Source organism: Geotrypetes seraphini, chromosome 9 (genome assembly GCF_902459505.1).
Source record: "Geotrypetes seraphini chromosome 9, aGeoSer1.1, whole genome shotgun sequence".
NCBI lineage: Eukaryota > Metazoa > Chordata > Amphibia > Gymnophiona > Dermophiidae > Geotrypetes > Geotrypetes seraphini.
In genome coordinates this window covers 171,616,072-171,632,683 of record NC_047092.1, presented here as the reverse complement: position 1 = coordinate 171,632,683, position 16,612 = coordinate 171,616,072, and the positions used below count along the sequence as shown (strand labels likewise).

The window sequence follows — 16,612 nt, the reverse complement described above, 5'->3', positions numbered from 1 at the left end:
TGGGTTTGAATCCACAACCTGCCACTCTAGAAATCAAAATGTAGTAAAAGTGAGACAAGTATAGGACAATCAAGCCATTGTGACATCACTGATGAGGTTGGCTCTTATTGGTGGGATTTGACATTATGATGTCACAATACCAGCTCTGGTGATCAGAGGCTGAAGCTTTTCACACTATTTATTTATTCAGTTTTCTATACCATTCTCCCAGGGGAGCTCGGAATGGTTTACATGAATTCATTCAGGTACTCAAGCAATTTTCCCTGTCTGTCCTGACAGGCTCACAATCTATCTAGCGTACTTGGGTCAACGGGGGGATTAAGTGACTTTTCTAGGGTCACAAGGAGCAGCGTGGGTTTGAATCCACAATCTCAGAGTGCTGGTTGCTGGGTTGCCAAGCTATTCTCCCCCCCTCCAAGTCTCCTTGATTCTCCCCCTTTATCAGTGATGTAGTAAGGGGGGTAGACTGCCCTGGGTACTGTCTTGGTGGGGACACCGGCATCTCTCTGCCCCCCATACCTCTTTAAATCTTTGTCAACATGAGCAACTTCTCAGGCCTGCTGTTTGCAATGGCCTGGCTCCCCTCTGAAATTACTTCCAGATCACATGACCAGGCAGTGATATCAGAGGGAAAGCCAACGCTTATGCGAGCAGCTGGTCGGAGAAGCTGCTCGTGTTGACAAAAATTTAATGAGGTATGGGGAAGGGAGCGTGGAGTGGGGGATGGGCAATGAGCTGGGAGAAGAGAGGAGAGCATGGGGATGCTCCACCACCTCGGACGCCTCCTACCCTCACTACGCCACTGCCCCTTATCTCCACATTCTGATACCCATCACCTCAGCACCCATCAACTGATCCCACTGTACAACTGCCAAACACTCCCAATCTAATCCCCCCAGTCCTTATTCCTCTCCTTGGTTCCAATCCCTTCCCCCAGTTCCAATCCTCTCTTAGCCTCACATAAATTACACACTTATATGATGTTGTGTCACAATCATGGGCATGAAAAAGTGAACGATGGATCATTTTTGTCCCTTTAGTGATGCCATGCACTGTTATTAACTCAAAAGGGGGGAGGGGAGGGGGCACAACTGATAAATGCCCTCGGATAATTTTCCTCCTAAAACACAGTGCAGATCACCCAGCAGCCTCACTTGCAGAAAAGTCTTTATAAATCCACTGCTCTTTTCTTCGGAATTCCAGGCTTGAACTGCACGATAATATCCCAACTTGACTTTTTCCTGTCTGCTCTGGCATTAGGTCACTTGATGTCAAACATGGTTAAACTGGGCAACGCCATTTTGAGTACAAAGCTATGCACTCGGGCCTAGTAAATTTTCAAAGAGGGCACGTTAGAAGCATAACTCTCAAAGTTAGGAACATACACTAAATCCTTTGACTATTAAACCCATAGACATTAAAAAATATTCAACAGAGATTATATCGTCACAGCAGAAGTTCCATAACAGTAGTGAAATGTTTAGGTGTTATGTGAAGGTTCTCTTTCACCACATCCTCATGTGTACCTGGAGGAACAGAATTGTAATAGCATTATTATATAATGAATGCACATTATTTATCACATCTGAGGGAACAGTCCTACATGTTCCTGGAAACTCATCTGCAGTCTCACAAAATTATTTATTTAATAGAGTTTTATCTTTCATTAATGCAGGTAAAACCTTCCCTTGGCAAGTTATCAGTTTTGTGAACCACCTAGATAGCAATGGTCAGTATATCAATTAAATGTGAAATATAAAACAGTTCAACCCCTTTTTCACATGAGAAATCTGTCATGATCCCTCAGGAGATCCCCTTTGTCACTGATTTCATTCAATGCATATTTGACTCCTCTAGGGGTTTATTTGCAAGCTCTTGGCCTTTATATAGAGATTCACCTAAGGCTGTGTACAGCAAGTATCGATGACAGTCCTAGGTGAAGCCCTGGCAGGGTCTTTCTTCTGTTGCTTTTGAAGTGACATGGCAAAGGAAAGGCCTGTCTACAGCACTGCCTCTGTTTACAGCACTGCCTCTGCTAACTAGTTGCCACTACTGCTTTGGGAAGCTGAGGGAGGGAAGGGAGGTTGGTGGGTTAGGACCCCTGCCACTGCTGCTTTGGGGATGGAGGAAGGGAGGGAGGGGGGTTGTTGGGTCAGGACCGCTGCTGCTGCTACTTCAGAGCTGGAGGGAGGGAGGAGGGTTGGCAGGTCAGGACACTACTGCTGCCGCTGCCACATAGTGTAAGTGAGGGCAGGAGTGGGGTTGGCAGGTCAGGACCACCACTGCTGCCACCACCACTTAGTGTAAGTGAGGGAGGGAGGGAGGTTGGCGGATCAGGACCACCGCTGCCGCAGCCACTTAGTATAAGAGAGAGAGGGGGGTTGTCGGGTCAGGACCGCTGCTGCTGCTACTTCAGAGCTGGAGGGAGGGAGGAGGATTGACAGGTCAGGACCACTACTGCTGCCGCTGCCACATAGTGTAAGTGAGGGCAGGAGTGGGGCTGCTGCTTTAGGGCTGGAGGGAGGGCGAGGATTGGCAGGTCAGGACCACCACTGCTTAGTGTAAGTGAGTGAGGGAGGGAGGCTGGCGGACCAAGACCACCGCTGCCGCAGCCACTTAGTATAAGGGAGAGAGTGGGTTTGGAGGGTCAGGACTGCTGCCACTGCTGCTTCAGGAGCTGGAGGGAGGCAGATTTTTTTTTTGTCGGTGTCGGTTGGTTTAGAGTGCCGGTTGCTTGAGTCCCGGATAATTGGGATTCTATAGTATAATTTTTAGCATTTTTATTCTTAATCACCCTTTGTAAATTTTTGTAATCTTTTGTATACCTCTATGAAACCAGTAAGAGGTATAGTGGTACAGAAGACCCCATTAGCATTTGCATGTAATGCATGTTTCCCTTGTTATTTCATAATTCTCTGTGAATGTTCTCTTTATATAATCCACAAAGAATGGTGAGGTGTTTGTAGAATACAAATGGAACGTTTTACGTTATGTTATGTTCTACAGTGGGCAATACTTACATTAAAATTCCCAGACCGAAGTAATCTTGCAGTGAGCTTAATGACCAAAGCCAAAGATGAGCACAATATGGCAATACTCGAGAAAAGGTCTAGGATCTGAAGAATCAGATGATACCATTCGTAGTTTAATGGGTCTTTGCAGGAAGACATAAACCTGGTGTAAGGAAAGGGTAACTGTATCGCGTAGCCAAGATAGTTGGTTCCTGCAATCCCAGCAAAGGAATAATAGCAATATGGACCAACCAGGATGGATGCGACAGCGACAGCAAATTGAATCGGGCATGTGACGACGCTCAGTACGGCGAAGGTGTAGCAAGCTTCCCACTGCAATCAGAAGAAAAAAGCATCATTGGCTATTTATTTTTTAAATGATTTATATTCTGCATATCCTACAATTCTATGTGGATTACAAATTATTCAGGTACTCAAGCATTTTCCCTATCTATCCCAGCGTGCTCATACTCTATCTAATGTACCTGGGGCATTAAGTGACTTGCCCAGGGTCACAGGAGCAGTGTGGGATTTGAACCCACAACCCCAGGGTGCTGGGGCTGTAGCTCTAACCATTGCACCATACACTCCCTATCTAACCTACATAGAAGCAGAGAAAAATGAAGGCAGATAAAGACCACCTGTTCATTAGTTAATAGTCCGAAGAACTGCAAGCGTCAAAACCAGCAGGTTTAACTATGTTTAGAACATAGACCCCCTTAATATAAATTCTCAGCTAGGAAATGCATTATGTAGCATGCAAATGAGTAAGTCCTCACATCCTTAGTTCCTTTATAGATTGTGTGACATGATTTTAGGTGTAGGACTGCAATAGTATTTCTTTGTGTTTTTGTTTCATTAAAATAAAATAAACAGCAAGCTGAGTTACGAAAACTACATGAAACAGTGATTTGATTGTTTTAAAAAGATTAGAGCTCCATGGACGCTCTGAGGTCTTGGCAGCTTGGGTTTCTTTGGATGTCTCCAAGATAATGCCAGGGGGAGTCAGAGATACTGACAGCCAGATGGGGCTTTGAATCTTTTAACATAGAAACATGATGGTAGATAAAGGCCAAATGGCCCATCCGCAGCATCCACTATCTCCTCCTCTCCCTATTGGCTAAGGCTCTTTACACCTGCATTATGAGGTCATAGAGCCATTATGATTATAAGCTAAGGCTCTTAACATTTGCATTGTGAGGTCATAGAGCTTTATGCTCATAGAAACATGATGGCATATTGTAGGAATTTCACACAGGAAACACACACACGCAGTCTTAGAGTCGAGAAGGAGGTGCTGCCAGGGGCTAGCTCCGAGTCCCTTTTTATTATGCTTCTAAGCTAATGACATCATAGTAACTCCCTCGTTTACACATCTCATGATTGGTGGGTACAAAGGTACATGCTTTTACATTGGTGGATACGAAGAAAGATACATGCTTATACATCGTGATCACCCTCCCTATACCTCGTGCTTTTACCTCGTGATTGTCTTCCAACTCAGCACCATAATTCTTTCACAGGGGCTTATAATTCTTACTCAGGGCCTAGATCCGTACATAGGGCCTAGATCGGTGTGCCGACCTGGCCTGGTTCAGAACTGCCTGTGTGCTGACCTTGTCTGTGTTCTGATGCCCTGGATCAGAACTTATCAGACCTTCATCCCTACAGCAGATAATGGCCAAATGGCCCATCTAGTCTGCCCATTCACAACGTCCACTATCTCCTCTTTTCCCTAAGAGATCCCACGTGCCTGTCCCACACTTTCTTGAATTTAGACACAGTCTTTGTCTCCACCACCTCTACAGGGAGACTATTCCAGGCATCTTCTGTAAATAATAACTCTTCAAACTTCAAATTGTGCTTTATAGAATGACTGCATATTTACCAGTGATCTTTGTGTCCATGCTCTATAAGCCAAAAGAGCAAGTACCCCAGTAGTAACTGCCTGTGAATAGAACAGAGCACAATACAGAGGAACCGGTTACAAGCAGTAGTGTAATTTACAAGAAGTTCAGGGCCAGATTTTATAAATGGCTCTGCTCAACGCAGTTGTCAATCAATTGCTAGGCATCGGTATATTAGACCAGGTTTTACTTGGCCTAATTTACTTGCGCTTAATTCAAAAGCCTAGCAATGCCTAAGTCAACCATGCCTATTCTCCATCCCCTAACCATGCCTACTTTTCAGGTAGGCGTCATTAGACATGAGAAAGCACCTCCACTTAAGTGGTCACTAAGCATCCTAAGAGTTCAGCAACAAACTCTTAAGTGGTCATTTTAATGTTTTTTGATTGGTTGAAAACTGGCGTGGTATGCCAATTAAAATACAAAGTTGAGTATAGATTCCGAAGTTAGGCGTTACTAAACATCCTTGATTAGGGTACCAGAATCTAGCCTTCAGAGCCTCTTAATGTTTGCCATTGACCTTGAGTCACTGAGGCTGTTAATCAGAGCTTCCCAAATTCATCCTGGGGACCCTGTGGCCAGCAGATTTCCAAAATATCCACAATAAATATGCAAAGCTAGACCAGCATAAGATGGAGGCAGGCTCATTCAAATTTATCTTCGCTTATCTTGAAAATCCGACTAGCTGTGGAAATTTATCTGGATAGCCTGTTTACCATGCAGGAACCCCTATTGCATGTTGTAAAAGGAGCAGATATGAATACTTCTCTAGGATACGACCAATGTTATTTGTTGTAGATTTCCCGACCGTGATGCAGAGCTTCGTTATCATGAAACTGGACTTTGTAATGCCTTGATGTCGGGATTGAGGAAGTCAAAAATGCAGGTGTTACAGGCAGTGCAGAATCCAGGTTCGAGAATGATCACCGGGGTATCTCGATATCAACATATATGCCCAGTGTTGAAACATCCACATTGGCTACCTGTAGCATTTCGCATTGAATGAAAAATCTTGACGATTCTACATCAAGTAATTTATGGAAAGGCACCCCGGTCCCTAATTCAAGTCATAAGAAAATATTTACCATCTCATTCTCTGAGATCCGAATCTGCTCTGAGGTTGAGCCTTGGGAATGTACGTGAGGGCAGCAATCTCAGTAGCGGGTCCTCAATTATGGAATTAATTAAAGGGGACCATTGAGAGTGTGTCAAGATTTGAAGAGTTTTTTAAAAATTTCTGAAAACTCACCTTTTTGTTAAGGCTTTTTTTTTCAGATGATGTTGAAATTGTATGAATGAGTAGCTTGTGAAAGAGCCTATGGTACTGTATTTTCTACTTTGTACTTAATTTGTAATCCGCTTAGGTGGTTAAGCGGAATAAAAATTTTTTAAATAAATATAGGTATTCATATGTGGTATAGCTAGTGCTATGTTACATATTGAAAGACCATGGCAGGTCATTGGATTCCTTGTTTTGTATTATGTTAGCACACCAGCCATAGCCTGGTCTACCAATTCCCTGAGCTTCCAACCTCAACAGTTCCCTACCTCTTGGGCAGTGGCTTCTCCTTGTCTGTCTCAATAGCAGACTATGGACTTTTCCTCCAGGAACATGTGCAAGCGGTTTTTTTATTTAAACCCAGCTACACTACCTGTGGTTTCCACATCCTCTGGCGATGAGTTCCAGAGCTTAACTATTCATTGAGTGAAAAAAAATATTTCCTCCTATTTGTTTTAAAGATGTCGTATTAGTATTTTTTTGGCTTGCCCAAAACTTAACACATTGTGGTAGAAGGGCTCCTTAGTGCTTAAACCACTTTTACTGATATTTCAGTATCACAAGAAACTGCAAGCATACTGTATGCTTTTAAAAGAATTAAACACTATAATCCAGTGGTTTCAAAGTGGCAGCCCGGGGGGGGGGGGGGCATATGCGGCCCGCCAGGTACTTTTTTGAGGCCCTCGGTATGTTTATCATAATCAGAAAAGTAAAATAAAACCGTTTCTTGATCATATGTCTCTTTAGCTATAAATCATAATATTATTATTAAGACTTAGCCAAAAGGAAAGATTTATAAAATATAAAGAGTTTTACCTCATGCAAAATGGTCATTTCTTTAATAAGACATTAACTAGTTTTTTTCTGACGCCCTCCAAGTACCTACAAATCCAAAATGTGGCCCTACAAAGGGTTGGAGTTTGAGACCACTGCTATAATCTTTCATTGTGGGCAACATGTGCCTTGTATCATGTACCATCCTGCGACTGTCCCTTCACTGTAGTGTATTTGTTACTGCAGGAACAGTTTCGTCTGCTCTTCCCCACAGCTGTTTGTCTCTGGAAAGGATTTTACGCAACGGCAGCTGGCAACGATACCAGAACTGGATGAAGGCCAACTAAATGTTTGTGTCATTGATATTTGAAGGGGTGGATGAATGAGGGTTGATGAAACACCGCTAAAAATTAGGAACATGGGGTAGACAAACTCAGACGGAATGGAAGTAAATAAGAGAAAAGGAGGGAGGGGGAGGGGAAGAATAAAACAAACAAGAAAAGAGGCAGTGCAGGAAATAGAAGGAGACCTGGTACGACTTTATGCATTTCTTGATTTGAAATATTTCTGTCCTGCTGCAAGGAATCTCCTTCCCACCCGCCCGCGCCCCTTTTCCCTGTTACCTTTTGATCTTCAGCGTGAGCAGCAACGAACTTGTTGCCCGCATCGGCTTCGGCACTTTCTCCGACATCACTTCCAGAAGTAACAAAACAAAGAGAAAAGTTCCAACCTAAACTGCAGTAAAAAAACAACCAAGAGCAAACAAAACAAAACTGCAGATCTGTACAAGACGTAGGCAAAATTTATTGTGACAAAAATAATTATATGCAAACCCTTATACCAATCAGGGGACCCGACACGGTCCGTGTTTCGGACAAACCTTCGTCAGGGGTCCATGGTAAAAAAAGGGGGGGGAACAAAAAAGTCACAAAAAACTGGCTCTTTGCAGTGGCGAATTTTGACGTCGCTCATACTTTGCTGCTACTCTACAGTTTTTTGTGAGTTTTTTGTTTCCCCCCTTTTTTTACCATGGACCCCTGATGAAGGTTTGTCCGAAACACGGACCGTGTCGGGTCCCCTGATTGGTAAAAGGGTTTGCATATAATTATTTTTGTCACAATAAATTTTGCCTACGTCTTGTACAGATCTGCAGTTTTGTTTTGTTTGCTATCACTTCCAGAAGTGACATCGGGGAGAGCTCCGAAGCCGACGCGGGCGGCAAGTTCTTCACTACTTGCGCTAAAGTTTAAAAAAGGCACAGGGAAAGGGCGCGGGCGCGTGAGCACGGCAGGGGGAGAGGGTGGGGGAGGGGCTCCACCACCCTAGGCGCTGGTCACCCTCACTACACCACTGGTGCCAAGCACATCCCATTCCCATTCTCTGCTCGTGCCATTCTCCTGGCCTGAAAAGCTAACTTTGAAAATGCCACAAAGACCCTTAACGTGGCTCTGCACAATGAAAACCGAGTGTTAAGGGTTTAGCAAAAGGGCCCCTAACATTTTCTGAATATCCAGCCTTGCCCCCCCCCAAAGCAACACGTTTTTTGAAAAGATTTAACACCTCTGCTCCACTCATGACCTTCAAATTCTCTTTAGCTACAGACCAGATGGATTATTTGATAGTTATGCTCTGGCATACTACAGCAAATGCATTTTGGCCGATGCTGTCTTATTTTTGAGCGTTCCGCCATATATCAATCTTAGGAATTTTGAAGAATATCTCCCATTAAGTGAGGCCTGAAATTTCAATCTTGGCATATAAGTGCAACAAAGTTCCCATGGACAAAAGCAAAAACATCTGGAATCTTGAGTAGTTGTTGGCTTATTTTGATAGGACAGCCTACAAGGGACTCCAGGGATTTCAGGGAGCATAAATAACGCAACGGAGAATGACTAAGAATTATAGTGACAAGGTTGTAGAAGAAAATGGAGGCCCAGCCTCTTTATAATCACCATTTCCAACTGAAACCTAGGCTTTTTACTCTCTCTAGCTCATGTGGCTGCCTGATGAAAACAAATATAGGGCTGATTACCACATAGAGTGGAGGAGTGGCTGCCTCAGCACCCTGGGGTTATGGGTTTGATCCCAGGGCTGCTCCTTGCAACACTGAGCAAATCACTTAAGGGCAAATTCTATAAGAAGCGGCCAAAGGTTAGTCAGCTAATTAGGCACTGTTCAGCGCGATTTAAGTAAAATCGGGTGCTGTTTAATGAATCACGCTGAGCAGAACCTATTTTGGAGGCGCCCAAGAAATAGGCCAGCTCCAGGCACAACTAAAAGTTAGATGCGGAGCTGAGCGCTTAAGCACGCTTAAGAGCAGTGATTCTGCAACAAGGCGCCTCACATGTTGCCACGCCCACGCCTAACATGCATAGCGCCTACTTTTTTGAAGGCCGCCTAAATTTTTAGAGGCGCCTTGTTAGAGAATCGCGCTTTCTTGATAGGCGCCTATATTTCAATCAGTGCTGATTAAAAAGCTTAATTGAGCTTGTTCTTCAATTTAGACAGGCGCCTATCTAGTTGGACGCCTTCGAAATAGGTGCTGGCTACAGATTTTGGGCCTAGGTGCCTAACTTAGGCACGGATATTTAGGCAAAGAGAACCCTGGCATAGATATGGTACTGCTCTGTATAATGAATTGCTTATATTCATGTTTTTATGGTTCAGATATCTCTGTGAAGATAACACCGTTCACGTTCTTCCTCCTGACGAAGCATACTGTGAAACACAAACTCGTGTTGAGGAAGAGGACATTTTGATTATGCATCAACTGATTTAACAGCTGACTATGGATGTGTGTAGCTATTTGAATTATACTGAATTATGGGATTTTTGAATATTTCTTGGAACATCTTACTGTGTTCAATTACATGGGTTGCCAATTTCTGCTAGGATAACTTATAAGCTCTGTGTATTGATTTTTAATATTTGACATGGCCTAGCTCCTTCTTATTCGCTGGATTTAGTTTCCTTAATGATAAGCAATGAAATCAATTCTGTTTACAATTTCCATCGCCTAAATCAATTAAGCTATTCACCGTGGGCCTCATCTGGGGCAGCCTCCTTGGAGCGGCTGGGGCACGGGCAGTGTGTCTGGGAGGGAATGCATGGATGGGAGAACATCTCAGGGGAGGAGACATAGGCATCCTGGGACTGTCGGCCAAGTCTCTTCCCTGAAGAAGCCCTTTCTGGAAACGTCAATTGCTCCTCCTAAACTTACTTGCTCCACTTCATCATGCTTCTATTCCTTTCTCTCCTCTCTTCTACCTTCCAAAGTATTTAGATCAATGCTGTCTTGTTAAAATGTTTATTTTATTTTTATTTTTCCTCTAACTCTACTTTTCACTTCTCTATTACCCTCCAGGTACTTTAGTTAGATTGTGAGCCTTCGGGACAGTAAGGGAATTTTTCAAGTACCTTTCTTATTTCTAATCTTAATGTATATTTTCTGTAAACCGCTTAGAACCTAACGGATGTAGCGGTATATAAGAAATAAATTACATTACATTATAGTTATCAAGCTCCGACTTTTGGGAATAAACTTCCTCTCACTGTTAGATCAGAAACAAATTATTTAGTTTGTAGAAAGCTTTTAAAAACAGTTTTATTCAAGAAATGTTTGGACTGATTGTTTTAATGATTTTTTTCACTATTGCTTGTTTAACTGGGTTTGTTAATTGATCTAAGGGACTTTCTAAGCTTATTTTCTATACAAAAATTGATTTCTCCCTTTCCCCATACTATTGTCCTTAATTGTTCTTCCTTTCTTTCAAATTGTATTTCTCCCCACTAACCTATTGTTTCATGTAAGTAAAATTATGTTTTTAATAGTTTAACTGGGCCCCTTTTTAAATTTTTACTGTAAAACGCTTAGAATTTATGATTAGCGTTTTATCAAATTTTTAATAAACTTGAAACGTGTTTGTTTCCGGTCATCTGCTTTATTGGAACTCACAAGGGCTATGGCGGAATATGAAGAGCTCTATAATGTAATGTTTGTGTATGTTTCGGGGGCTTTGCACTTTGAGGGAATTATAGGCACTGGCAGTGTGTTCAATGAGGCGTTTCACAATTGCATCTTCCCTCCTGCCTCCTAGTGACAAGACTCAGCAAGATAAATAACATTTTGTGTATTTTTATTGACATTAGAGAATGACACGGTGACAAAATTCATCACCGTCCCCGTCCCCACGGATAACCGCGGGAAACCATCTTCATGTCGTTCTTTAAGGAGAGAGGGAAGAATCAGAGTATGAATGGCCACAACCACTGACCCACAAGCTTTGCTTTGAAGAATGCTGGTGTAGAAGGATTGAGGTTGAAACAGACACTACAGAATGACAGTCTCTGGTATCCAGAGCAGATATTGTGATGTCATAATGCCTCATTCCACCAGTGCCTAAGAACCAATCACATCAGTGATATCACAATGGCTTCAATATCCTTGGCTCACATAAGAATCAGAGTATGAATGGCCACAACCACTGACCCGCAAGCTTTGCTTTGAAGAATGCTGGTGTAGAAGGACTGAGGTTGAAACAGACACTACAGAATGACAGTCTCTGGTATCCAGAGCAGATATTATGATGTCATAATGCCTCATTCCACCAGTGCCTAAGAACCAATCACATCAGTGATATCACAATGGCTTCATTATCCTTGGCTCACATAAGCACAGCCACTGACCCGCAAGCTTTGCTTTGAAGAATGCTGGTGTAGAAGGACTGAGGTTGAAATAGACACTAGAAAATGACATGGAATTATTTCCCACGGTTATCCACGGGGACGGGAACGGTGATGAATTTTGTCACCGTGTCATTCTCTAATTGACATCTTAGGATGGTAGGCAGGTGATGCTATGATGTTTTTGCTTACACTACTGCCAGTGTTTATCTGACTAAGAACAATAAATCACTTTTTTGTTTTTTTTAAATTATTAGTATGTCTTATTGCTTGAGGGTAAATATTGCATGTCTAAATTTAGGACACCTAACGACGCCTAAGCACGATTTCATAAAGTGCGCCTAATTTATATAGAAACACGCGTATTGCTGCACTAGCTGTCACTGATATTTTAGGCGCACTTTACAGAATCGGGCGCCTATTCTATAATGGCATCTGGGCGCCCAGAATCTGTTAGAGACTACTCGCATAACCCGGTACTGGGGTGCCTAAAATATGGGGCTCCTTTTACTAAGGTGCGCTAGCGTTTTTAGCGCACGCACAAGATTAGCGCGCTCTAGCCGGAATAATTACCGCCTGCTTAAAAGGAGGCCTAGCGGCTAGCGCGCGGGGCATTTTAGTGCGCACTAAAACCATTAGCGCGCCTTTGTAAAAGGAGCCCATAGTCACCTGAAGGTGCACCTATAGACCTAGAGTAAATGCAGCAAGGGTCTCGCATAAATTACAGTATTCTGCAAGTTGCACACATAACAGCTCTGCCCATGTGCATGCTCTACATTTTCTTTCTTTAAACCTATCCATTAGTGATTGAGCTATTATAATAACTTTATCCACAGAAGTCGCTTTCCCTTACCAAGGCGCCATTCCAGATGGGACAGGCAATCCAGACGCTCCATCCAGTGAACCACGGTTTATAAGTAAACACAGGGAAGAAGGCGATAATTCCTGACAGCATGCTTATTACTCCAAAAGCCAGAAGCATTCTACCAGCCCAGGTATACATATTTACCATTTCTGTCATAATCTTTCCACTTAATTCTTACAGACTGTCTGCGACGGAGTCATTAGCCTCAGGCATTTCCTGATACACAGAGGTGTCTTGGAGACCGTAGCCGTGATACTGATTTACTATATATTTACAGCATGACAGATCCAGTCTGGCCAACCGTGTTCATATAGGACCTCACCGGGCATTTTGGATACATTTTGCATCCGATATTTAAAATGATTCAAACAGCCAGGAGAGGTTCCTGGATGTTTACATCACTTGCTTGGGGCTAACTGGGCATATTCAGTGACATGTAACTGGATCCAGTTAGCACCCAAACCGAAGCTGGCTGTTTTAGGGTCATTCCGGAAGTGTAGCCAGACCTCCATTTATGGGCAGGCCTGGGGATGGACCGGGTGGGCCTGTCCACACATTTCCATTCTGCCAGCCCGCTCTACCTAAACAGTATAAATAAATACTTTGGCTGGCAGGGATCCCCAGATCTGCCAGCTGAACAGTCCTTTTTGAAGTCAGCGGCAAGCTTCCCTCTGCCGATGCCAGCACTCCACCCCCCCCTCCCATCCCGGCGCATGCTCAGTTCAGTTGACATTCCTTATGCATGCGGGAGGGAGGGTGAGTGTTGGCGACCGCTGAGAGAATGAATCTGGTTGGAACTCCGGAAAGGACACTTCAGCTGGAAGGGCATGGGAACAGTGGCGTAGTGAGGGTGCAAGGCACCCGCGGCAGTGGCGTTCCTCCCCTGCCCTCTTCTCTGCCTTCCCCGCTCCTTCTCCACCTTCCCTGTCACACGCGTGTGCCCCTTCCCTTCTACTGTACCTTTTTATCTTTGCCATGAAACCTCTTTAGTTAAATTCAAATCCCGCTTGAAAGCCTTTTTATTTAAAGATGCATATGATGTGCTATTATAAGCCATTTTAAAATCATTTTTAACTTTTTGGGGGGGCCTGAAAATGAAATTGCCTATGCTATCCCCTTGCCCTTTTTCCTTCATGTTATTTTCCTTAGTTTTCCTTTTGTATCATGGAAATGGAGTTCTTCCCCTTGTTCCCTCTTCTATTTTGTCCTACTCCATTCCCTTCAGTCTTTCTTTTTTGTTTATTTATTTGTTGTCTGATTTTAATTACCCTCTACTTTAATTTTATTGTAAACCGCTCAGACATCGGAAATGCGGTATATCAAGCCTAAAATAAACTTGAAACTCGGCTCCGTCCAGGCGCTATTCACACAGGCCCTGATTCTATAAAAGATGCCTAAAGTTAGACGCCTTGATCTGCGCGCCCTGATGATCTGGGCGCCTAACTTAATTTTTGTAATCAGCGCTGATAATTAAAAGCACCATTAAAAACCAATGAAGACCATTTTTTAAAAAGTAATTATCCAGTAGGCGCCTACTCTCAAGTAGGCATGGGTAAGGACAGATTCAGGGTGGATTTGGGGTGTGCTTTGACTTAGGAGCACTCATATAGGCCAAGAAAACCCTGATCAGCGTGAAGAACACAACAAGAAGAATCCAACAGTCTTGCAGTAGACGTTGAACAGCAGAGAACCAAGGAAAAATGCTGCAGAAACGATGCACTTGATGCCAAGTCTTTATTTCAATCAATCAATGTTATGTTAATGTGGTCCACCTTTGTCAAGTTTCTTTATGACAAAAGTGGACCTCGTTAACATAACCGTTGATTGATTGAAATAAAGACTTGGCATCAAGTGCATCGTTTCTGCAGTATTTTTCCTTGGTTCTCCAAATGGCAGTGTGTCCAAGGTTTTAACGCCTACCAGTGCAGTGCCTAGCAGTCAGACAAACAGTCAGAGACAAGGGAGACAAAATTGGAATACAAGGCCAAGTCTACAGCGGTGAAAGCGGCAGTCAGAGAGGCCAAGCATCAAGCTGAAGTAAACCTGGCAAGGAACATTAAGAAGGGTGACAAATCTTTCTTCAGGTATATTAGCGACAGAAAAAGAAACACTGATGGGATATTGCGCCTTAGGAAATCAGATGGGAGGTTTGTAGAATCAGATTCAGATAAAGCCGAACTACTAAATGAATACTTCTGCTCGGTCTTCACCTTTGAGACACCGGGGTCCGGTCCACAGTTGCAGGCAAAGCAAAGTTCAGAAGACCCATTTCGGGATTTTGAGTTTACTTCCGGAGACGTCTACAACGAATTATCAAGACTCAAGGTGAACAAAGCCATGGGCCCGGACAATCTACATCCCAGGGTACTCAGTGAGCTCAGGGACATCCTGGCAGAACCGTTATCCGTACTCTTCAATCTGTCCCTGAGAGCGGGAATAGTCCCCTTGGACTGGAAAACAGCTAACGTCGTTCCTCTGCACAAAAAAGGTTGCAGGACAGAGGCTGCGAATTACAGACCGGTAAGTCTCACATCGGTAGTGAGTAAACTCATGGAGATACTCATCAAACGCAAATTAGACATGATACTAGACGAGGAGGAACTACGCGATCCCCACCAACATGGATTCACCAAGAGTAGGTCCTGTCAATCCAATCTCATCAGTTTCTTTGACTGGGTAACAAGGAAACTGGATTTGGGAGAGTCCCTAGACGTCGTGTACTTGGACTTCAGCAAAGCTTTTGATAGCGTCCCCCACCGCAGGCTATTGAGCAAAATGAAATCGATGGGATTAGGTGAAACACTTACAGCATGGGGCCACGATTGGCTGAGTGGTAGACTTCAGAGGGTGGTTGTTAATAGTACCATCTCTAAAACGTCGGAGGTAGCCAGTGGGGTGCCGCAGGGCTCGGTCTTGGGCCCGATCCTGTTCATTTGTAAGAGACATGACTCAAGGGCTTCAAGGTAAAATAACATTATTCGCTGATGATGCCAAACTATGTAATATTGTGAGTAACGGCAATCTGTCCGACAGCATGACGCAAGACCTGCTTTTATTGGAACAGTGGTCCTCGACAGTGGTCCTCGACCACTGCTAACAAATGCAAGGTCATGCACCTTGGCAACAATAATCTGTGCAGAACGTACACATTGAATGGAGAAACCTTAGCAAGGACTGCCGCAGAACGGGATTTGGGGGTGATCATCAGTGAAGACATGAAAACGGCCAAACAAGTGAAGAAGGCTTCATCTAGGGCTGGGCAAATGCTGGGTTGTATCCGGAGAAGTTTTGTTAGTCGGAAGCCCGACGTCCTAATGCCTTTGTACAGAACCATGGTGAGGCCTCATCTGGAGTACTGCGTACAATTCTGGAGGCCACATTACCGCAAAAATGTGCTGAGAATTGAGTTGGTACAGCGAATGGCCACCAAGATAGTCTCGGGGCTCAAAGATCTATCATACGAAGAAAGGCTGAACGAATTGCGGCTATACTCTCTCGAAGAACGTAGGGAGAGAGGGGACATGATCGAGACGTTTAAGGATGTCACTGGTCGCATCAAGGTAGAAGATGATGTTTTCCTTCTTAGAGGACCCTCGGCCACAAGAGGACACCCGCTGAAAATAAAGGGCGGGAAATTTCATGGCGACACCAGGAAGTACTTCTTCACTGAAAGAGTGGTGGACAGCTGGAATAAGCTCCCAGTACAGGTGATTGAGGCCAGCAGCATGCCAGTTTTTAAGAACAGTTGGGATGCTCATGTCGGATCTCTACGAGGGAAAAGGTCATCAGAGAGCGATTAACTAGGGGGGTGGGTCAATGGAGTGGGCAAACTCGATGGGCCTTGGCCCTTTTCTGCCGTCACCTTCTATGTTTCTATGTTTCTATGATTGACAATCGCACTCAACAGCGCCTAGGAGCTGGGTGCCATTTATAGAATCAGGGCCACAGTGCCGAGACGGTCTGTAAAGATATCTGGGGGCACTGTCCAGATAGTGTTTCTGAATATCCTTACAGATAGAAGACCGTCCTAAATTATCCGGACAGCACACTGAATATTCCCACTCTCCGGATAAGTTACAGTGCTGACTGCCTC

General features: G+C 43.9%; 1 protein-coding gene across 2 annotated transcripts; it reads right to left on the bottom strand.

Moving 5' to 3' along the window:
* Positions 1 to 248: 248 nt before the first annotated feature.
* Positions 249 to 12,724, bottom strand: TMEM212 (transmembrane protein 212). Of its 2 annotated transcripts, XM_033959330.1 has the most exons (4): positions 12,508 to 12,724; positions 4,900 to 4,959; positions 3,021 to 3,344; positions 249 to 1,526 (listed from the first exon to the last, which is right to left on the bottom strand). In XM_033959330.1, the coding sequence occupies exons 1-4, from the start codon at positions 12,673 to 12,675 to the stop codon at positions 1,506 to 1,508; spliced, it is 573 nt and encodes a 190-aa protein (XP_033815221.1). In that variant the 5' UTR covers positions 12,676 to 12,724; the 3' UTR covers positions 249 to 1,505. The 2 variants fall into 2 exon arrangements, with proteins under 2 accessions (XP_033815221.1, XP_033815222.1); XM_033959331.1 differs by lacking the exon at positions 4,900 to 4,959.
* Between the last annotated feature and the right edge of the window lie 3,888 nt (positions 12,725 to 16,612).